Raw genomic sequence first — 24,758 nt, forward strand, 5'->3', positions numbered from 1 at the left:
GACAGGTCTAATATTAACCTCATGTTTATTACTGCAAAAAGAACATTCTTAATCAGTATTTTGAACTTATTTGCAGTAAAAATATCTAAACATCCTTAAAACAAGATATAATTGCATAAGATCAAAAGTATATATACTATTTATATATAAGTTATATATACTATAACATTTGCATATTACTGGTTCAAACTAAATTAATTACTAAAATACATAATGTACAATATTTTTCCTCTTTCAACAGATTAAACATCATAACTGACAACTTAGTGGTAATGCATTAAACAAGCTGACAACAATGTGCAGCGTGAACAGAACAGAGCATAAGTGCAATATTTGCGCAATATCACACTCAAGAGTGCTGATATATTCGGACTGACAGCATGATTGTGAGTAATATTGTTTTTATGCAATACTTCAATAAACAAGTTATATTGAGAAACTTACATTTTAAACACAATATTGGCAGCTACATTGTCTATTTTTGCTTCACCAACAAGTCTTTGAACATCACTCAGCAGTGGCATCCCTTAAAGGGGTGATAAAGTGGAAAATCAACTTTCCCTTGAGCTTTTGATAAATAAAAGGTCATGGTAATATAAAAATATCCCAGTTACAGTGCTTAAAACTTCCTTGTTAGTCAAATAAAAGCTTTCAAAAGACACCAGGCCCAGAAAACAATCGTGTGCCCATCAATACGTCATCACGTGACGAAACATATTCTCTACAGAATAATAAGCATGTGTAACTCAGTAGCCCCGCCCACTGACTTATGGTGCTGTACGGATTGTACTAGCCAGAAGCAATAAACATCCCAAAGATAGTAATATATTGCGCTATTCCTGGTTGTGAAAGAACACAGTCGCTGCATAAGCTTCCTTCGGATCCTAATATTAGGAATGTGTGATACTTCATTTATTTTTAATGATGTTCCAGCTGATGTGGGGAAGACAACGCACCCATGTTTGCTTCATTTAACTGTGGAATCGTTTGTAAAGTCTCAGATGCTGGATTTGCAGACATACTGAGAGTAAAACACAATGCTGTGCCTTCTATATTGGATCCGACAGAAATGCTGCAACACACTGAGTGTGAGTAAAAACATGTTTTTATAGGTGATAATATTGCATTGTTATAGATAATTTTGATTATGTGTACGTGTCTAACAGAACATACCTTTAGCACGCTGGACTGAGACATGTATGGGCCAGGGCTCGCAAAGCCCAACGTCCCGGTGCTATGTGTTTTCCAGACGGGCTATCAAAACAGCCAGTGAATCTCAAATATGAAATTGAAGTGAAATATTTCTTTCTTGATTTGCGCTGTTCACTTTCTGTTGACTTGACATTTGAAGGGCGAGTGCACGTGTGTGTGTGTGTGTGTGTGTGTGTGTGTGTGTGTGTGTGTGTGTGTGTGTGTGTGTGTGTGTGTCCGGTTTGTGCTTATATCCACCTATCGGGCAGACCATGTAATAAAAAAATTAGATTCCAATCAATTGTGGGTGAATGAGAAATAAATCATTGTGTTTGTTTAATGAAGACGTTTACGAGCCCTGTGGTCGATGGAAACATTCCGGTTGCCACTCAAAATGATCCCTCCCTCATGTGAACTGACAGGGGAGCTGAAGCTAATTAAATATGCAAATCTCATCCAATCCTAGCCATGGGCGTTTACTTCCAAGTCTCCAGTGCGGCATGCCCATGACACCTTTAATGAATTAGAGCTTTTGAAACTAGTAAATGGTTCCATGATTTATTCATAAAATGAAGTGGTCAACAGTTCGAAGTGAACCTGTGCAGACCGATCAGTGTATGAAATCAAAGTACCCTGAGAGTGGTTCAAAAGCATAGCCGTCTGCTCTCTAATCACTCTCGCTGTACTTTGATGTCATCTGCCTGTGCGGAGATGCTTCACACATATTTTTAAGTACCCGAATTAATGCTTTTGAATGAATCGGTTGAGTGAACAATTCAATGATTTACTTAAATTATTTAGTACCTGAATGAACCAGTGTGTTTGAATGAATCGGATAAATTAATGTTATAATGATTCATTCGTGAATGGGTGTAACCAAACAACTGATGTAACCAAAAAAAAAGCATGGTTGATAAATCGCCACCACAGACTGACTGGAACACAGAAATTCAAGTGGTGTGATACAAACAGTCCCAGTGATGTTGGATCAAATTTGAGAACCATACTTCAATGTTGTATAATACATGTATCTAATCTCATTCTGCTTTCCTCTTTCAAGCTAAAAGTGGTCAACACAGCCATACAAAGGGTCTGGATCCACCTCTTTTCACTGAACCCCTCGAGGACTGTATAGTGGATGAAGGAAATGACATCACACTGAAAGGGACCATCACAGGCAGCCAGCCAATCAGCGTTTCCTGGCTTCATAATGGTGAGTCCAGTTTTTTTTTCTTATTACTAATTTTGCTATTTGAAACATACAAGTCTGATTAACAATATGTACACTATAGACTGAAGATATAATTATTTAAATTGTTTGCAAAATGCAAGTTCATGTTTACTTTAAGTTTGTAAATTGTTAAGTAAATTAAAAAAAGAAATGCTGAGTCATTTTATTTACATATAAATTATATGTACACTATATTGCCAAAAGTATTGGGACTCCTCTCCAAATAATTGAATTCAGGTGTTCTAATCGCTTCCATGGCCACAGGTGTATAAAATTAAGCCCCTATGCAGACAGCTTCTACAAGCATTTTTAAAATAATAGGTCGCTCTCAGGAGCACAGTGAATTCAAGCGTGGTACCGTGATAGGTTGCCACCTGTACAATCAGTCAATTCAAGAAATTTCCTCACTACTAAATATTCCACAATCAACTGTTAGTGGTTTAATAACAAAGTGGAAGCAATTGGGAAAAACAGCAACTCTGCCCCAAAGTGGTAGGCCACATAAAATCACAGAGCGGGGTCAGTGCATGCTCGTAGTGTGTACAAGTGATGCACGGGTCAATGTAGGCCTATAACTAACCCACATCCGACCGTCATTTTCAACTAACCTCCCCGCAACTCAGACCGCAAAAAAAGAACGTATTTTACCTGACCCGCTTTTTTTTTTTTAAAGGAGTAAATGCTCATCGTAGCGTCAATACATTTTTGGGGTGTCCCCAACTAAGGATTTACACATTCGAAACAGAATTGTCAAATCTTTCCATAGTCGACTGATTGTCAAATCATCTATGTGTGTGTGTGAATGGGTTGGGAGCATAGACCGTAAAAAAATATGGACGACTCAACATCATCCGTTTCCACTTGCCAGAGTTGAAGCTTTCAGGCGGCCTGCACGGCGCTGACATCTTGGGATCAAGTCTGCGCAGTAGAGATTTCGGGACCGGAGTTGCGCAGTAGAGAGCAGGAAGTAGAGCAGGAAGTATTGCCGCGATATCAAAAGCCCGCCCACACTCTCACAGATATAGCTATACTGGGACCGGTCACTGGGGGACAATCGAGGCACGAAAGCTTCAGTTTCTGAGAGGGATACTGCAGGCTTGGTTGGGAGGGGCATGACGAGTCAGCAGGAGGGTAAAACTATTTTTATATTCCTTTATACACTGCACACAGCAACAAAGTGAAAAACTGCCCGCCAATTGACAGACGAACTGACAATGGCTTTCTTTCTTTCAAATTTTCTTTCTCTAGGTAATGTGGTGGATAAACATTCGTAAAACATTTTCTCATAACGTTTTAAAGCTGCGATCGAAATACAGAACATCACATAAATATATATATAACACTTTGAGAACGTTTATATGCACGTTCTTAAGCCGTTAAGGTGGTCCCACACCGGACACGAAGCTCAGCGCTGTGTCTCGGGTATCTCATGGGGCTTTTACACAGGATGCGGAATGCGATGGGTTCAGTGTAGCCCTTCAGATACAACACGATATGAACTTGACTGACCAGAGCAAAGTAGGCGATTGATAGGACATAAAGGTATGCCAAAAATAGGGTGTATCATAGTAAACACAGTCGGCTATGTCTTAACCAAATCTAAGCAGTTGACAAATGAAATCGGATGCGTGTCTGGTATTAGATTCAATATTGTGCATTTGGTCTTAAAGTGACCGCAACAGCAGTGTTACAAACGTAGTGTGTAGGTCAAACTCATAACTCACCAGCGGTGCAGAGTCATCATTAATTGGCAATGCTTTGAAGTGACGTTAAAGGGAGAGAGGACATATAATTTCACTTGATTAAATTCCTCCTTCCTCACGTCTTTTCCTTGCGTCCTTCCCTCGCATCCTGAAGGGGTGGAGCTAAGGCGCGAGGAAAGGAAGCTAGAAAAGGAAATGAGGATGCAGAAATAAGAACTGGGAAGCACCCAGTGCATACATGTAACATTAGCTCCCCCTCCTGGAAGGCGTGTCCTCCCACCGTACACAGTCCAACAGAGGAGGGTCGGAGGGGGCTCTGGAGAAGGGCGTGGGAACAAAAGGGAGAAAAAGTCTGAAAAGAAAGTCCAAGAAAACCAGTACAACAGAAAGAGGAAGTCCATTGGGGCGTGAAAGACGGGAGAAGCCAATGGGGAGCCTGGAGCAGGAGCCAGATGGCACAGAGACCAGCCAAGATTGGGGCCCCAGAGCGGAGTCGGAGGAGGAAGGATCTATGGGGTCGACGACTCGATGGGAGACACCCTGGGAACGACCGAGGAGGAAGCAGCCACTGATCTCTGTAGGAGCAGCTGGGTCGATGAGCCCGCGCAAGACTGGAGGCCCAGGAGACCAAGGTGGAGCCGCGGCGATGACCGTCCGAGGTGGAGCTGGATGACCGCAGAACTGAGGCTGAGTCAGTGGGACCAAGGATGAAGGCAGAGCAGAGGATAAGGAGGAGCCAGATGAAGCCGAAGGTGTAGAAAGGTCGACGACTGACCAAGGTAGAGCCGGAGAGATGAGGGAACCCGGAGAAGCCGTTTGGCCGAAGGTGTCCGGTGGAGCCGAGGGTGGGAGGAGCCAGGGCGTAGCAGATGTGTCGACGGGCTGTGGTGGAGTGTAGGGTGAAGAGACCAGCGGTGACGACAGGGGATCATCTGAGTTAGATGAAACTGCTGGACTGGGATCCTGAGGCCAATTCACACTCCATGTGGGAGGAGCAGAGAGGATGATGGATAGCAGTGTAGGCAGGGCTGAAGAGCTGGTAGACGGAGGAGGGGGAGGAGGAAGGGAGGGGGTGTGGTTGTTCTGAAGGCATGGTGGTGGATGGCAAGCGGTTGTGTACCAGTACCCACTCCACGAAGGCGGCAAAATCTTCCATTGGACCGCCCGCTGGAACATGTGCCTTTGACCCCTCGCTAAGGCCGGTGTGATAAACACAGAACGAGCGGTCTGGAAAAATGGGTAAGTCATGCGAGCTGTAGGAAGTCGTGGGTGTGTGCTTCCAGCGGTGGTCTCCCTGTTCTAGGCAAAAAAGCTGGACTTCGGAAGGGGGCCATGGGAAGATGGGGGAAACGCAAACAAAAACACAAAGAAAACACTGCAGAAAAAAACTGTTTTGGTCCATCGATCTGTTACAAACGTAGCGTGTAGGTCAAACTCACGAAGGCGAAGAAGAACTTGGAACAGGAACTTTTAATAGACAGTCAACTCAGGAACATTCAAACACACCACTATACATGAACGTCGACAGACAAACACTGAAGAGAAACTGAGGACTAAATACACAGGGCAAACAAGGTGATTAACAGGACACAGGTGATGGACATAACTAACTAGACAAACTGGGGAGAAACTATAGCCTAGAAATCTAGAAGCACCCTAGCGGCAGCAAATTTAATCTGCCCGCAAGTGTCGTCTAGGAACTCTCAATAACCTTCTGAGCTGTATTCCTCTCAATCTGGACGGGCCAATCACATCGTGTATAGAGTCGGCAGGCGGGGCCATATTGACGACGGCCAAATTGCATTTGTGCGCTTCTAGTAAACACAGAAACTGGCGAATGGCGGCTTAAGCTAAGCTAAGTTAAGCTTTTCTCTGAGAAAAGAACAAAGAACGGCACTGAAGTCATTCTTAAAAAGGGAAGATGTGTTTGGAGTTTAGCCGACCGGATACGGCGAATGTTTAATCTATCAACAAGCTCTGTTTCACCTTCGTTGCTCTGGTTGGTGTAGCGCTATCCTATCGCGTGCAGAAGAGGGAGTTTGAAAGACAACCGTTTATCCCGCCCCTCGGATTGAGCCCTGTCAATGGTGAGTTTCCAGACCAAACATCTTGATGTGGGTCTGGCTTGTCAGGCTAGAGAAACTAGGTCACAGGGGATGAACTCAAAACACACAAAAAACACAGCAGATATACATGTATATACGTAATTCTGCACTCCCTGTACATACATGTAACACAGCCTTTAGCATACATGCTTCAGTCTATCATTAAAGTTAATCAAAGAACAAAATAAAATAAAAAAAATCACCCACTGAAATTGACTGAATAACTTTTGTAGCTAGTTTTAACATGCATTAATCTATATTTAATTTATAAAGTGAAGATTATGATATGCAATGTTATTGTGTTCCATTTCTGTACCTGAATCACTGTGACCTGAAACTGCAAACACTTCATTCTTAGCACTGTACTTACTTTCTTGCTAACTGTTCACTTGTATTCAATAATGTTTTAAATTATTTATTAGGCTATGCTTGTCATTTTTGCCATGGAATATCAGTTGAGAATTGTGAAATTTCACTGCTATCTACTATTGTGGTTGCTTATTTATTGTTACATATTTAATGTTACTCAGTCAAAACAATGAAATCAAATAAGTATTGCACATGCGATTCAAGGTCTATGGACCCCCTAAAGTAGCCTTGGCCACCCCCCTGCCACCCCATGAATAAAAGTCTAGTTCCGCCACTGTGCACAATGGCCCTCATTTATCAAAAGTGCGTACACCAAATTTCCAGCGTACACCTTGCGTACACCCAAACCCACGGTGACTTTGAGATTTATCAATATGGACGTTGGCGTACGGCGCGCTCAAATCCTACGCCAGCTCAGGAGGTGGTGTACGCACGTTTGAGTTAGTGGGAAAATGCGCAGAAAACAATTCCTAACACCACAAAATGCACTGGCAAGATATGCTATATGACCCACTGTTAAAAACCACAACAACAACATTCAGTGTTTATTTTTGTGCAACATGAACGTCAATGTTTAATTTGTGTGACTTTACCAAAGCGTTTGATTTGTAGGCATATGTAATCCTCCAGTCGCGAGCCTGTGCGCTTTATCTGACGTTTCAGGCCCGCCTGGCCCGGCAGCTGCGCATGGACTGGGACTAAACTAATTCAGACTGACAAAATAATAAAAATGACCTTCTTCTTTTAAATAATAATAAAATCAATAAAAACGACATTCTTCTTCTAAATAACAAGCGTCATTAAGAATAATAATAATAAGAAGAAGAATCTTACAAATTGTCATGTAATTATTAATGTGAATGAATCTTATTCCACATCACATCATCATCACTATTGTACACCCCAATACATGTGCCGTGATACGAAATTAAATGCTAATTTTTTCAAAACGTGCTGTAAAATAATGCATGCATTGTGATGGTAATTTATCATCCAAACAGCTTTAAACTGCTGGAGTGCGCTTCTCAACCTCCACACTATTAACAGTACTCGTTATTTGTGTCCATATTTTGTTTTTGTCTGTGCCTTTAATTCCACTCTTTAAACTCCCAAATAAAACAATTTCGGGGTTTTTTTCCACTCCCCTGGTGATCTCGATGGGCGTGTCTCAATCATCTCACTAGTTCAGTAGTCAGAGTACTGATCAGGGAGTCAGCCCATTGACTTATGTTCTAATCAGTGCCCTGACTAGTGGATTAGTGAGATGATTGAGCGCGCCCGATCTCCACGTCGGAGAAGTTTCGCTTCTTTGCCGTCTTCCGTGTGTCCATGGCGTAAAATGAGGGCGTGGGGGAGGTGGAGACTTGAATATATAGGGGCGTGTTATTCTAATGACGATCGTTTTCAGCCGCGGGATTTATCAAGGGCAGGTATTGCGTCATAAATCAGGCGGTGAGAGGAGTGTAAGCATAATCTTACACCAAGATATACACCAGTTTCTACGCAAGATTGATAAATGAGGGCCAATGGGTGTATATCTTGTAACACACGGTGAAATCAGTATTGACAGGATTTTAAACAACTTCCTGAGTCGCTGCGGACAGGCGCCTTATGCCACCGCCAGCCGATGTGTGTACACTCTTTGAAAACAGTCCCAGTGAATTCCAGTGAAGAAGTGGCACAGTGCGACGCTGAGCTTCGAGTCCTGTGTGCAACCCCCTTAAAGGGGCCGCATACTGGACGCAAAGCTCGGCTACCTCTCAGCGCTGCGCCGCGCCATTAATGGTATAACCCTCGTTTCATAACACCCGCGACAATATATATATATATATATATATATATATATATATATATATATATATATATATATATATATATATATATATATATTATGCCCAATTGGCACTAAGGGGCCTAAAGTGTGCCATGAAAACATCCCCCACACCATTACACCACCACCACCAGCCTGCACAGTGGTAACAAGGCATGATGGATCCATGTTCTCATTCTGTTTACGCCAAATTCTGACTCTACCATCTGAATGTCTCAATCAGTCAACATTTTCCAGTCTTCAACTGTCCAATTTTGGTGAGCTTGTGCAAATTGTAGCCTCTTTTTCCAATTTGTAGTGGAGATGAGTGGTAGCCCTTCTGCTGTTGTAGCCCATCCGCTATAGGTGGGCAATATAGCCTCAAAATTATATCAAGATATTTCAAGAATATTTGCGATAATAATATTTATGACGATACAGAAAAAAATATAACACAAATGCTTTGCTGCATACCTCGTTTGTTACGAGTGGTTATTTCAGTCAAAGTTGCTCTTCTATCAGGTTGAATCAGTCGGCCCATTCTCCTCTGACCTCTAGCATCAACAAGACATTTAAGACATTGCATGAAAATCCCAGTAACTGAGCAGATTGTGAAATACTCAGACCGGCCCGTCTGGCACCAACAACCATAACACGCTCAAAATTGCTTAAATCACCTTTCTTTCCCATTCTGACATTCAGTTTGGAGTTCAGGAGACCCTGCGGTGCCGTCTGACGTGAGCAGGGGTGCCCTGTAAAAGGTCCCGGCACGCACTTGCACCGTGGTTCATCTCACATCTGATGACGACGCATCTTAAATATGGGTTGTAACTTGAAAATAATGCTTTATGTATGTTTCTGTCAATGGATACATGTGCTGGCTTCTCAGTGATACACTACAACAACAGTGATTATAAAAGAAAAGCGTGGGCAAACTGTGTCTTTTTGTAAACTGTTCAGTGCATGCAAGTGCTGCCATATGACCAGTCATTTCGGCGTCATCACCCAGGTGTGTGTAGAGGATGCGAGTGAGAACTTGTGCGTGCTGAGAGAAGATTTATCTCTGTGCACTCATCCGAGAACGCGCAAACGTCTCACATCGCGCAAATATTGAGTTATCTTTCAAGCCTTGCGCTTGAACGGACAAACTCACACAAAAAGTATGTCAACATGTCCATCTTGATGAGTATCCAAGCAGACATAGTCTGCATATGCCTTAAGTGAACTTTATACAGTCAAGAAAGACGACCCTTATCCCTGCATTAGGTTTTAAAGGGGCAGTAGCCTTTACTCTGTTTAATGTCAAACAAAAGATAAAGACATCACTCACTGCTCTTGATTGAATAGCTTGTGTAAATTTAATCAGGATTAATCTTTAATTTAAACAGTGAAATATGCAATTATTTACATTTAATTACTTTATTCAATTTCGCTACCTAATAACTAATGTTATACCCACCTGAAAAACCTGAAAAGCATTGTTTATTTTTTTAGTATCTTTGCTCAATAGTATTTATTGATGCTGCTGCTTGTATCTTTATTATATATATATATATATATATATATATATATATATATATATATATATATATATATATATATATATATATATATATATATATATATACATGTCTGTCTTTTTCTTAATAAAGGTTTCCCTTTTTCTGTCCATTTGTACTACAACCATTTCAGGTGAGTCTGTGCTGTTTGGAAAATCCTCATTAGTGGGAGCAGAGGTGAGCTTGGTAGTTAAGGAATGTCTCCCGGAGGATGCTGGGGCTTACACTTGCGTGGCCGAAAACACAGCAGGAAAAACATCTAGCAGTGCAGCAGTGTGTGTGAGAGGCAAGTATGTACTCAAATTTAACTTTAGCCTAAAGCATGTACTGTGTAGTGTATAGTTGTCCAACAGCATTGAACGTCTTTTTAAAACTATGGGTTTGCTAAGCTGGGTTGGGGGCAGTTAACATTACTACAGTAGCACTGTAAGAGGTAAAAGTGTGCAGGTGTTTCTGTGTATATCATATACAGAAGTGTGTATTGACAGGATTATCACTTAGTTTTTTTCTTTCTCTCTCTCTCTTTTTCTTATTTTATTTACTCCCCATTTGTTCCTCATTCTAACAAAACAACTGTAGACTATGAAACAATTGCTGGGATCCATAACAACATGACACCTTCCTCTCATCCTCACACTCCTGACATGGTGAACGGGGTCTTAAACTCAACTCAGAATGTCCTGGATGACATCAGTGTTTTTAAAGGCCCACAGTCACCTCAGACAGGTCATATTACAAGCTCTCCGTCACTCAAAAAAGGTATGTAACAAACAATGGCCCTACCCATGAATTAATCTCAGGCATTTAATTTTAGGAAATGTAATTTAAACACATGGATTATTTTTGGTTCCTCCAAAGATTTCATGTCATTGTCATTAAGGGGATAACTTCCTAAACTACGTCTAAAGCTATTTAAAAAGCCGTTACATTTATCACATTAGAATATATTTCTTTAAAAATAATGATAAAATATATAATAAAAAATTATTTATATATATACCGTATATATACATATATACATATATATACATATATATATATATATATATATAAATAAACAAAAAACACTTCACAATAAGGTCTAATTTATTAACATTAGTAAATGGATCAGCTAACATGAACCAACAATTAACAATATATTCTTAAAGCATTTATTAATCTTTGTTAATGTTAGTAAAAATATAATTGTTCATTGTTCATGTTAGTTCACATTACCTAATGTTAACAAATACAACTTTTGATTTTAATAAATTAATAAAGGCTGAAATTAACATTCACTAAGATTAATAAATGACGTAGTATTCTTCATTGTTAGTTGATGTTAACTAATATAATTAATATAACAAATAAAATCTGTAAATTGTAACCATAATAAATATACAACTATAAAATGACATTTCCTGACTGGTTAACTTATTATAACCAATGGTTGTCATCTTAAGCATTTCCTATTTAATCATTTGAATATTTTGTTAGACACGCACACCTGATCATTTGACTTCTCTCTTATATGATAGGCAAAGCTTATGCTATCTATGCTCTTTAACACAAATGCACCCACGCTCACACACACACACTTGATACCTTACATATTTGTGTGTTGTTTTTGTTTCATGTGACAGAGGTGCTTGTCAAAAGGAGAAGCAGCTCAGGTACAGGTAAGACCACCATTGTATCTTCTTTTGCACATTTTTGCTCCTTGGCAAAAGATTTATTTGTTATCCTTTTTTCTTTATACCATAACTTAACAGACTTTTGTTACATTCTTCTATATTTCAGTGAAGATCTTTTCTTTCCTTCCTCATTCCTTAAGGGCCATTTGATCTATAGCCTCCCACACTCATGCCTGCTTTGCTTTTCTTAATATTCTAATAACACCAAGGCTTTTAAATGCCTTTTTTTCTGGAATTGCAAGTTAAAGCGTAACCACTGTGACCTTCTTCAAAAAAAGCAGTCATTAGCTCTGAGCGACTGTTTCACTCTGCTGATCTTAACTTCCAGATCGTCTGGCTCCTCCAGAAGCTGTTAGTATTGTAAACAGAATAACAGGAAACTGAATACAGTCTTTTGTGCCCTGGCTACTAATGTTTATCTTAAGCATGACTTTATTCTTTTTAAATACTGTAATCTTTCTTCTCCATAGCTATATTCTTCGATAAAGCCCAACATTAAAATAAACTTGTGACTTAGATTGTGTATTTATACCTATAATCTGTTTAAGAAGCCCAAATACTTAACAGACTTAGGTATAAAAATAGGAATTTGTCCGTTTGTAAGCATCAATTCAACATTTTCTTTGGTACATCTGTTTGTAACTGGGTGATAGCAGTTTTCTTTTAGTCTTTCATGTAAAACACACTGCTATCTGTGGTACCATGAGGTCAGATCAGGTTTTTATCAAGCCAGTCGAGTTTATTTGAGTGTGTTGATTTGAATAATTGCAGTTTGGTGGCAGAGCCAAACGCCTGTAAAACGTTCATCTAAATATATGAACTGTGTGAGGAAAGTGTCATCTGGTTTTCTGTTAGAATAATGTTTTGTGTGAAGGCCACTCAGCCAGAATGGTTTGAATGTACACTAAAATTATTTGTAGATTCGTAAATATATGTATAATTAAATTACAAATAATGGCAGTTATATGTAGATTTTTTTTTTTTGCAAACGAGACCGTTTACAATTGCCTTGTCTATTTTTATTAATTATTATAAATAAAATATAATATATTAAATGAGACAATTTTAAGCATATTAGAATGTATATTAATTTTATATAAATATCTTATAAGTAAAAGACTTCCCTTATCTCTCCATTTAATCTCATTGCTGTCTAGGAGAAACAATAAAGCCTGTCAATAAAGAGGTCTCATTTGTGTTTTTCATGTGTTTACAGCACCTGTGCAGTTTGTAGATCCATTCGATCGGCTGGAGGTGCATGTCGGAGAGACGGCCAATTTGACGTGTGTGTTCAAAGGCAGCAGTCCTGTTGCATCTTGCTGGGTCTGTAACAAAAAAGAGGTAAATAAGCACTCACGCTAACACAATACAATCCACACGTTGCATTCTGCAGGTCCTCCTATTTGGGTATATAATGATCTGTCTTTTGAAGGTGGTAGAAAGCTCCAGGTTTCATATAGAGTCTTGTGATGAAAGTAGCTCTCTGGTGATCTCGGAAGCTCGTCCTGAGGACTCTGGACGTTACACGATATTTCTGCGAGATCGCAAAAGTTCAGCCCAACACACGGTGACCCTGAATGTCATTGGTAAGGTCAGACAACCCCCACACAGAGTGGTTATTTGGGTTGTGATGCTAATTTTTTTAGTTCAGATCTATAACTGTATGCTCCATTTTGGCTCTGTTTTCCCTGATCCTGTTTGCCTGTGTGATTGTGTCCCATCATGTAAGGTGACCTATGCTGAGTTAGAAATCGCCCCCTATACCCTCATTCACTATTCTCTACATTGCTCCACTAATAAAGTCCACCTGAAGGAGTGAATGAAAACGAGTGAGCGAATTAAAACACTGAGTGCGCCGGAAGGGCTGCGACTTTTGCGTACTTTGTGCTTGCTATTTAATAATAATTTGAAACTTAGCAAACTGGCAGCTCTAGTAGTAGTGACAATATGTAGCTTGGACTCTCTCATGGAAACTAGCATGCATAAACAATATAAAATATTTTAATAATCAATTAAAAGGAATTTAAACCTGTATGATATTACATTGTATAGCAACATTGGACCAGCAGTTTGGAAAATGAATGCATGGATGATTCAAAATCTACTCATCAGATGCGGGAATTCATTTGATGTGCGACTCAGTGCATTATGGGTATTATATAACCATTGAGTGTTCATCAGTTGTACACTAGTTATTGCGGTGCATTGTGGGATTGAATGAATGCACCGGATAATGTCCACTATTTCGGACACCACGACAAATGGCTGTCCCCTCAAACACTGCCCTATTTAAATAATTGTTTTTTATTTATTTTAATTTTTTCAGACACAGCCCTAGTTTCTAGTTTGTACCCGTTTGTTCCCTTAGTTACTGATTGTGTTCACCTGTTGTTTATTTAGTTACCTCATTCCTCTGTGTTAATTAAACACAGTTTATTAAATTAACTGTCAAATAATTAAAGAATATATATACCGAATTCTTCGTCATAATGTTTACTAACCATCAAAACGTAACAATTACATTATTAAAACATTTTCTATGTCTAACATTTTTCATTTTTGAGTTAAATTCATTTTTATATTTTTCAGGGACTTGAAGACAATAATCTATAGGTTGTGTAACAGTACAGAGACTGAATAAAATTAAATAAGATAATACAATTAAATAATCCCATTAAAAAGTTAAAACATATGTAATGGATTAAACTTCTATCAACAAAACGATTAACAAAAACTCACTTGAAATTTTGAATATTTTCATTAAATGTTCATAGGAAAAAATGGTACAAACATTGGATGGTGTGATTTGTATTTATGCGTGTTTTATCCAGACCTTCCCGAGCCTCCTGCCTCCTGCCCCGTGGTGTGCGTTCTCTCCCCTAACTCTCTGGTTTTGTCCTGGTCTGGGCCTTCTTATGATGGTGGCAGCGCTGTGACGGAATACGTTGTGGAGGTTTGTGAAAGCCCTGGTGAGACTAACCACTGGAAAGAGCTCACAGCCCAGTGCAAGAGCACCTCGTTCAGGGTGACCTCAGGTCTCCAGCCTCAGGGAGAATACTGCTTCCGGGTCAGGGCCTGTAACGCAGTGGGCGTCAGTGAACCGAGCCAAGAGTCCCAGCCAATCAGGATGGACAGCCCAGGTAAGGTTTTTCTGAAATAATACAATAGTTTGGATGACTTTTAGTGATCTTTAATCGAAATGCAGCATCTTACCGACTTGTAATTTTAAGCTAATAATTTCCCACAATTTATGGGAATGAGGTTCAGTAACCAGATAGTAAACAGGAAGAAGGCATTTAAAGTCATTACCGAAGGGAATGCATGCTAAGGGTTGAGGATTTGAGTTGTGGTCTCACGGTGAATAAAGCCATGTTGTCTTTCAAAGGAGAGCCCTGTGATGAGAAACCAGTGGAGTATATGAATGTGACCATCAACACAGAGAATAAACTTTCTGACCATTATAATGTCCTGGAAAAACTAGGAGTGTAAGTATCCTTATCAAACACAGTCAGTATCCTTATCAGCAGGCCTCATAGCTCTCGTTCACAAGACAACACAGGAGTGTATACATGTCCCTACAAGCATACTTGCATCAAAAAGAGAAAGCAACCCATATACTTCATCCTGATTCTCAGAAAAATGCCTAGATAAATTGCCATGTTTACACAAAGACAGTGACTCAGAAAAAAAATATGACGGGTTAAGTTAGTCAAGGTTGGTACATTTTCAGTGGAAATTGCATCATCACCATTTACGAGGTGATGATGTTTTCCAAAAGCCCAGCAAATACTGATTTAAGGCAAAATATCATATTCACTTAATTCTCAAGAACTGGATAAATGGGAAGTTAGGATATTGAGAAATAATGATTTATTATATGTCACATTATTATATGCATGGTTTCCCACTCCAATTCTGAATTTTTCCCAGAGGGAAGTTTGGCCAGGTGTTTCGGTTGACCCATAAGGAGACGGGTCGTGAATGTGCTGGAAAAATCTACAAAGGACGGCGGACAAAGGAGAGAGAAGCAGCTAGGAAAGAAATAGAGCTAATGAACTTCTTACACCATCCAAAACTGGTGCAGTGTCTCGCTGCATACGATAACAAGACTGAGATGGTCATGGTGATGGAATAGTGAGTATCTTGCATGTTGGTGTTTTGAAGAATGAAATGTTTTTAGAACAATATACAGAAATGAGAAACAACAACAGGTTCAATGCATTAACTTCAATAGCAACAACAATAGTTTGATCTCTATAGTATTTTGGCACCTAACAGCATAATCTGTGTCTGTATGTGCAGTGTTGCTGGTGGGGAGCTGTTTGAGCGTATTGTGGATGACAGTTTTGAGCACACAGAAGTGTCTAGTGTGGGCTATATGCGTCAAATTCTGGAGGGGGTTCAGTATATGCACCAGCAAAAAATAATCCACCTCGACCTTAAACCTGAGAACATCGTCTGTGTGGACAGAACCGGGTTTCGGATCAAAATCATTGACTTTGGACTCGCCAGCAAGCTGGGTAAGAATGTACTGACGATACGGTCAACACAACAACAAATACATTTGTGTATAATAAAATATAACAAAATACACAAAAAAAAATTATGAAATATACAACAGGTTAAAATATTATCCCACTTAAATATTGCTAATATAAGTAATTTTAAATAATAATAATAATAATAATAATAATAATAATAATAATAATATTAGCTATAGTGCTATAGATGACGGTTTATCCACAGTAAAAACTAAATGGACATTGATTTTATATTTCTAACAAAAAATAACAATAGTTTTTAGACATATATCATGTTAATAACATGAGCGATGGCAATACCATGGTAGTCTTCATTGTACTTGATGGTACTTCATTGTACTTCATTGTACTTGATGGTACAAACATTTCACTCAGAAATCCTTTGCAAAAAGTACTGTGCATCAACAGCATACCGTTGATGCACAGTACTTTTTCCAAAGGATTTCTGAGTGAAATGTTAGCAGGGTTAATATTGTTGAACATAATATATATATATATATATATATATATATATATATATATATATATATATATATATATATATATATATATATATATATATATATATTGGAACAAAAACACACTTATTTTAGTCAGCTCAGCTGTCAAGGTAAAATTAACTTTCAGTTAAAAAATGATACGAAGATCATAATTATTGGAATTAAATAAAAAATATAGTTCCCAAATTTAAAAAATATAAAAAATCACAACTGAAACTGTGTATATACTTGTATATACACTGTATATACAAGTATACTATACAGTATATACTTTTATACTGCTTAAGTATAAAAGCATACAATAACCCTAAAAAACTTGTTTGTTATGTTGCTTAGATCCCAACACACCTCTGAAGGTGATGCACGGCACTCCAGAATTTGTTGCTCCAGAGGTTATCAACTTCGAGCCTGTCGGTTTGGCCACTGACATGTGGAGCATTGGTGTCATCTGCTACATCCTGTGAGCGCAAACACTGCCAGTCGCGTAGGCGCTTGTTGCCCCCTTGTGGTGAATAATGCCATTACATTTAATCTGAATCTAATTTTGTCCTCCTTTAGGTTGAGCGGTGAATCTCCATTCCAGGGAGAAAGTGACACAGAGACTCTGGCTCTCGTGACAGCAGCGAAGTGGGAGTTTGATGAGGAGAGCTTTGAAGATATCACCGACCTGGCAAAGGATTTCATTAGCTCTCTGCTCAGCAAAGATGTCAGGTGCTTTACTATCCATCACTCCCCTCACTCACACACATCCTACAGATGCGTCCACGCATATTCATAAGTCTGCTTTGAACCCTCTGACAGGCGTAGGATGTCATGTGAAGATGCTTTGGCTCATGCCTGGTTGGCATGTATTTGTGTAGACAACACCAGCAGCGCAACCAAAAACCTTTCCAAAGCCAAGATGAAGAAATTCCTCACTAGGCAGAAGTGGAAGGTAAGCACAGAGTTTGGTTAGCTTACTGCATGATGGTATATGAACAATACCTAGTCAGGTCAAGTGAAGTGAGTTACAAGCAATTTAAAAGTTTTGATTTCAGAATAAAGGAATAGTCCCTTAAAGGGATAGTTCACACAAAAAAAAAAAAAATCACATAATGTCCAAACCTGTTAGCCTGACAAGCCAGACCCACATCAAGATGTTTGGTCTGGAAACTCACCATTGACAGCTCAATCCGAGAGGCGGGATAAAAGGTTGTCTTTCAAACTCCCTTTGCACTCGATAGGATAGCGCTACACCAACCAGAGCAACGAAGGTGACGCAGAGCTCGCTGACAGAGTAAACATTCGCCGTATCCGGTCGGCTAAACTCCGAACACATCTTCCCTTTTTAAGAATGACTTCAGTGCCGTTCTTTGTTCTTTTCTCAGAGAAAAGCTTAACTCCAAGTCTTCCAGAATCGCAGTCAAAGCTGATTCGAAAGACCGCCGCCGTTCGCCAGCTTCTGTGTTTACTAGAAGCACGCAAACGCAACTCTGCCGTCGTCATTATGGCCCCGCCCACCGACTCTATACATGATGTGATTGGCCCGTCCAGATTGAGAGGAATACAGCTCAGAAGGGTATTGAGAGTTCCTAGACGACACTTGAAAGCAGATTATATTTGCTGCCGCTAGGGTGCGTCTAGATTTCTAGGCTACAAACCTGTATGAATTTCTTTCTGCTGACCACGAAATAAGTTATTTTAAAGAATATGGGTAACCATCAAACTGTTTGGTTACCAATATTCTTTAAAGGGGTCAAATAATGGTACATGCACTTTTACAAGTTGATTGTAGGGAAATGTTTGTTGGCAGTGCCTGTACACAACCATCCTATAATGATAAATATCCATCCAGTGGTTTTTTTTGTAATCTCCTTATAAGTTGTCTCCTGTCTCACATCAAGCCGTTTGTCCGTGTGACATCACACGGTCAGACGCCCCTCCCACCGCTGTTGATTGACAGCAGTGTTTCAAACAGGCCCGCCCTGAGCGAGCTTTCGTCATAGTCCACCTCGCTGTTGTTGATAGGCTGGAGCAGAACGGCATCTAAGCGATTGTGGGCTTCTTTTCTTGGGCGTAATAATGAACACAGCATTCATTCTGATGTTCCTAAATCCGAACCGCTGAAGACACAGTGGCTGAGTTGTTTTAGAAGGGAATATTACCCCAATCAACGTTAATGATTTCATGTTCGTGCCGAGCGAACTTTCTCACCAGACTGCTTTATAAACGATGGTCAGTATGAAGCAGGTTTTGCTAAGAAGCTGCTCCTGAAAAAAAGATCTGTACTATTTGTGTTCCTGCTGCACCTCCAGAAGAAGTGTGTGTAGTTTGAAACGCTTACACGCTTCACTATGAATGCGGCAAAAGTTTACAGGGAAATTACGGCATGTTCTCAATATAATTCATAATCCCACGTTTGTAATGAACAACGCGTTATGGTTATTTTGTTATTACAAACTGTGTAAGCTGGTGATAAAGTTAACGTGGTAACACTACACTAAGCTTACTTCTGTAGATGGCTTATAACGGTGTCTGTTGAAACATTCCTGTGGTGACCTAATGTCAGTGCCTCAGCCCTGACAGTTTTACCTAACACTGCATAGATAACGTTACGCATCACTGACAAGCTTACATTTACAGAAAAAAAGTTCTTCATGACCATTAGCTGTAACATTAATCTGTCAATGAACTAACATCAGTAAACACATAGCATTCGCACTAACATTACCCTGCCAGAACATACAAAGATAGATCAAAGTGATATTACGTTAACCAACTATTCAGAAACGTCCAGCTCAACAGCCGTCATCTTGTTCCGGGTTCAAATTGATAGGATGTGTCCTCAGAGAGTCCTGTTGCCATTCTTGGCTTGCTGAAAACAGAGCTGTTTTTGACCAGGTAAAATTAGTGTTTTCTTCCAATACTAAGGAGAATTTTTAATTAAAGTATATTACAAACTTTTCATTTAGACACTAATCATATTTACTTGTACAAAAATGGCATTATATGACCCCTTTAAAAAAAATGTAAGAAAATCATACAGGTTTGGAGAAACTTGAGGGTGAGTGATGAATTTTCCTTTTTGGGTGAACTATCCCTTTAAGGGAAATGGGATGGGAGGATGCTTGTGTGTTCCAAGGCTTGTGTGTTCAGTGTTCACTCGCAAATGTTTTCAAGAATAATTCAAACATGCCAACCCTAACGAAACAAAAATATATTGCAGTATATTGGAAAATATCATGTAATATATTAGGAAATATATTCACATATATGGGATTTAATATTTATATTCGCCAATATATTGCAATATATGAAAGCAGCAATCATTTGTATATTTTGCAATATATTACAGGAATATATAATATATTGTATAATACCATCAATATATTATTCCATGTATTTACAATATATTATAATATATTTTGAAGTAATATATTGGTAAATATATTTTCCTTTCATAAGGGAAGGGTGCTTGTGAGTCTTTTTGACCAAATTATTTAAACCTCTGACTCATAAGATTCATATGTTAGTGAACTGGACTTTTTTTTAAACAAACTTCCTTTCGTTCTTTTATTATCATTTTGTTTCTCTGTTTCTAGAAAACAGGCAAAGCTTTGCTGGCTCTGAAGAGGATGGCTATCTTGTCTAAACCAGAGGCTTCTGCAAGCTTGAGCCCTGTAGATGGTGAGAAAGACAGCAAAGTCAATGTGCTTCAGGAACAACTGTAAAATACCATAATGTACATTGTCAGCATTTGTGACTTCTGACATCTCTGCATCTTGCTTAAGATGTTAAATGCTCTTTTTAATGCAGCAATGGATGATTTCACAGTTCAGTTTCTTGCTATTATGTGTTATAGAAACAGATAAAGCAATGCAGTCTCTGGAGCTGAAGCTTCAGTGTAAACCTGAGTTCAGTAAGACTCTCTCTGACCTGACCGTCTCGCAGGGCTCCAGCGCCCAACTCTCCTGTCTCATCACAGGTTAGGACACACCAATGGACTTTTTCCATAGACATCAAAGTCTCTCATGAAGTCAAAGCTTGTTCTCATTGTGTTTTAGGTTACCCTGACCCTGAGGTGGTGTGGTTGAGGGATGGTGAGCTGCTGGAGTTGCAGGATGGGTGTGTGACGGTGGACTATGAGGAGGATGGCAGCTGTACACTCACCCTAGACAACATCTCTCTCCACCAGAGCGGCCAGTATTCCTGCAAAGCCACTAATGCACTCGGGGAGGCACTGTGCTCTGCTACACTTACTGTAGAATAAACAGACAGGCACATGGGATTCATAATAGTACATATAAAACAACTATAAATACACAACAGAGATTTAAACATACTATAATATATAAGATGATACACTTGTGAATTCAGGGTTAAAAACTGTACTTTAAAAAATGTAATTGATGTTATTGCCATTTATTATTATTTATGTTTATGAGATTATTGAACGGTTTAATATGAATATCATAACATCACTAACAGATTAATATCAGTGAGCAATTTTTAGTATTGTATATGACCTCTCAAAAAAGACTTAATTCTTCAAAAACATTTCAATGCTCATTTATACATTTATTTACACAAAGCTTAATTTCTATCAGAGACTAAATTGTTTTTAAGAACTCACCCTATCTAAATTCACCCTATTTGTTTGATAAGTTTATGTTTAAGACCGGTTACTGCAAGCTCTCATAAATCTGCCTTTATTTCTGAGTGCAATTCCCACATCTCAAAATGCAATAAATGTATAGATTAAATCAAGTTTTCGCCCTACATTCTTTTCTTTTTCCATTATCCACTTCATTTGGATGTACATCACAATACAAACAAACTGATCTGTCACTATTTCCCTTTCATTGCAACTTTAATATATGGCATCAAATATATGAATATGTCTGGCATTATGCTGTTATTGATATCCAACCAGGCTGTTTGCAATATTGAGACACACGTTATAATAAAAATGCAGATTTTATAATAATAGATGCAGCTTTGTATTTTATTAAGATTATCATTGGCATTCTAATACAAACTAATCTGAGCCTGAGCTTGTATTAACATTAGCAGTCTGTGGATAGTCTTTCCATTCATTGGAATCTCAGCTAATGTAATTAACTTTATTAGATTCCTTAAAACTGCTCTCTGCTCTGATCAGATTTGGTAACCAAATGTATATGCTCTGATCTCAATGTAAAGGAAACCTTAGACACATTGGCAGGGTTGATGATACAGGTTACTGAAGCTGTACGTGCCATTTTGACAAAGTAAGGCCATTTTGTGGTTATTCTACACCAGATATTTGCACATAAGGTTGACGTGTCCATATCAGTAACACTAAATGTTGCAGTCTCTTGTGACCAAAGTATTTGGTTGAAATGAATGTAATCATCCTCTAGGCTTTTAAAAGCCACATTTTGTGAGAATTATGGTTGTTCAATAGGTATCAGACAAATGAAAACATGTATACCGTATATATATATATATATATATATATATATATATATATATATATATATGCATACATACAGTGGGTATGGAGAGTATTCAGACCCCCTTAAATTTTTCACTCCTTAATGAAATTTTGTTCATATTTCTAACAAGTGTTAATTGAGAAAAGAGAAAGAATGACAATATGCCTATTAATCATCTAGAAAATGCTTGCAATAGTTATAAATAGGGGTAAGGAAGTAAAATAATAATAAATCTGCAAAAATGTCAATATGGGGTACTGTTTTTCTGTCAATATGGGGTGCTGTGTGTACATTAACGAGAAAAAAATGAATTTAAATTATTTTAGCAAATGGCTACAATATAACAGAGTGAAAAATTGTAGGGGGTCTGAAAACTTTCCGTACCCACTGTACAATCACACACACACGCGCAATCACGGATGGATATGGTTATTTTATAAATGAGAAATTAGTTTTCAACAGGCTGCATTTCAGAATAGCCTATAAGTCATATGTCATACATTTTTCCAATTTCCAATACAATTTTCCCTGTTTAGTGTCATGGGCATTTCCCTACAATTTGCATCTGCGATGTACAGGAAAGGAATTAACTAAATGGTCTGTCACAGTATGAAACAGCTTATTTTCATGTTGAACTCCGTGTGTGTGGGTCATCTAAAAGGATAGGCAGATGAGAACAAGACAGAGTCTGTCAATGCTGTATATTGTTCCTTTACATCCCCATATGAAGGGTCATGTTCTTGACCCAACCTGAGGTCAAAGGCCAACAGCACAAGAAGAAAAAAGTCAATATAACCAAAATGTGTGCTTTTTGGCTCATTCTGAACATCTTTAAAACAATGCTGACTTTTAGCTATCTTGCAGTACCTCACAGTAACAATCCCTTTGATTTTTCGCTAAGTTGGATCCATGCAAGTGCATTCTTCTGGTCTGGGAATTGTATTGACACCAGATTTAATAAGTGTTTTACTATAGTGATTTGTAGTAAAAACATGGTAGTAAAATGATCAATCTGCCACAAAAAAAAATCTGTTAAGATGCTGGTGGCCTAAACAGGCTTTTTGACTAATCATTTTTGACAACCTTTTAAAAGGGTGCCGTCCCAAGGACAGCTTTTGTACCATTATACCCTTGTATCCTGAGAGTCCCAAATGAATCTGTTCATAATATAAAGTGATCAAGCCTTGAATTAAACCACTCAGTTTATACAATTTGTTTTAGGACACCTTTTAGTTCTTCTACGGTTTGGTTACCTGGAATTTTTAAATTGACAGAAATCACAGGTTTCATTAAACATACCTTCATTTGTGTTTTGAATATTAACATGCAGGTTTGGAATGACATAGTAAGTAAATGATGCTTTATCAAGAACTATAATTGGCCAGACTGAATCAAATTAAAACAAGGGAACATATTAGTACAACACAACCACGACAAGCCTTTCATGCGTTGTGCTTCGTCGGTTTGTCACTTTAAATCAAATGATTTAGCTTGAAACAGGTGTATGTTCCAAGGCAAAAAAAGTGGGGAATAAGCTGGTTTTGCAAATGGTCATTTGACCTTGTTAATGCAAATATATCACAGATAATGGATGAGAGAGACATCAACAACAAGCAGACGCTGTACTATAAAAGTCCGCCCCCCATATCAAGAATCATCCGACTTTAATTCTCTCGCGCAGACAAAGAATGGAGACGTGGACAACAAACACTTCATCTTCCCAGAGTGTAGACGGGAATTTCTCCAACATTTCATCCCACGACCAGCTCTGTTTAGGATCGTACAACACAATCCTTGATATCTTAATGCTCGTTTTCAATTGTCCAATAACCCTCTGTGTGATTGTGGAATTATTTTTGAAACAGTGTGCTACACTTTCAAGTCCAGGAAACTCACCTACCTCCTCCCATAACCAACTCCTCTTTCTACATCTGGCCTGCTGCCATTTGTTCTATTACGTCCGAGTTCTGCTGAGCATCACCCAGAACCTGGGTGGAGTGACTGGAATCGGACAGGAATACATCACAGCTTTCCACAGCAGCAGTTTGACTGGAGGATCCTTATTCTTCACAGGCATGTGTATAGACTTGTATATAGCTGTAGCTCATCCCGTAGCATATGTGAACCAAAAAGCTTCCAAAAAACAAATACACGCACATATATTCTGTACATTTGTTTGGATGTACACTGTCACCACAGGAATAGTTATGGTCGTTTTTAATATCACAATGTACCATCCTTTGACAATGGCTTCTTTTTGTGCAGCAGTTTTTGTGAGTTTCATCTTTTGTGTGGTTGTACTGTTTATCTTACACCCCACTGGATCAGGAAAGGGCAATCAGACGTCAAGACCTGACAAAATCAAACACACTGCCATTCGGTTCATGTTGAACAGCTTGATTATATTAGTAATTTACTTTCTGCCTCACATCTGCGTATGGATCTATGTATCAGTAAATAAGACTGACTGGCTACATCTGCCATGTGCAGCTCTACCTCTGATGCTTATGGTCCAGATTTCTGAGTGTGTGACGCCCCTGATCTTCTTTCATAATACAGGAAAACTGTATGTTATAGCTAAACGTTGTTCAAATGTATGTTGCAATATTGGCAGCTGAAG

General features: G+C 38.7%; 1 protein-coding gene across 2 annotated transcripts; it reads left to right on the plus strand.

Moving 5' to 3' along the window:
* Positions 1 to 943: 943 nt before the first annotated feature.
* mylk5 (myosin, light chain kinase 5) lies at positions 944 to 21,428 on the plus strand. 2 transcript variants are annotated; one of them, XM_067415854.1, is made up of 17 exons: positions 944 to 1,088; positions 2,252 to 2,404; positions 10,102 to 10,254; positions 10,548 to 10,727; positions 11,591 to 11,626; positions 12,858 to 12,982; positions 13,074 to 13,227; positions 14,473 to 14,781; positions 15,027 to 15,126; positions 15,572 to 15,775; positions 15,944 to 16,161; positions 17,019 to 17,142; positions 17,241 to 17,393; positions 17,484 to 17,616; positions 20,264 to 20,348; positions 20,524 to 20,646; positions 20,726 to 21,428. In XM_067415854.1, the coding sequence occupies exons 1-17, from the start codon at positions 959 to 961 to the stop codon at positions 20,929 to 20,931; spliced, it is 2,586 nt and encodes an 861-aa protein (XP_067271955.1). In that variant the 5' UTR covers positions 944 to 958; the 3' UTR covers positions 20,932 to 21,428. The 2 variants fall into 2 exon arrangements, with proteins under 2 accessions (XP_067271955.1, XP_067271965.1); XM_067415864.1 differs by lacking the exons at positions 944 to 1,088; positions 2,252 to 2,404 and having other exon boundaries at positions 10,119 to 10,258.
* Positions 21,429 to 24,758: the final 3,330 nt, after the last annotated feature.

This window comes from Pseudorasbora parva, chromosome 2 (genome assembly GCF_024679245.1).
Source record: "Pseudorasbora parva isolate DD20220531a chromosome 2, ASM2467924v1, whole genome shotgun sequence".
Lineage (NCBI taxonomy): Eukaryota > Metazoa > Chordata > Actinopteri > Cypriniformes > Gobionidae > Pseudorasbora > Pseudorasbora parva.

What these genes read in the sequence shown, in the direction of transcription:
- mylk5 (XM_067415854.1), top strand. Translation starts at nt 959, where the DNA reads ATGTTTGCTTCATTTAACTGTGGAATCGTTTGTAAAGTCTCAGATGCT. An exon ending in CGTTTCCTGGCTTCATAATG is followed by an intron (nt 2,405 to 10,101) that starts GTGAGTCCAGTT and finishes CAACCATTTCAG; the next exon opens with GTGAGTCTGTGCTGTTTGGA. An exon ending in CTCTCCGTCACTCAAAAAAG is followed by an intron (nt 10,728 to 11,590) that starts GTATGTAACAAA and finishes TTCATGTGACAG; the next exon opens with AGGTGCTTGTCAAAAGGAGA.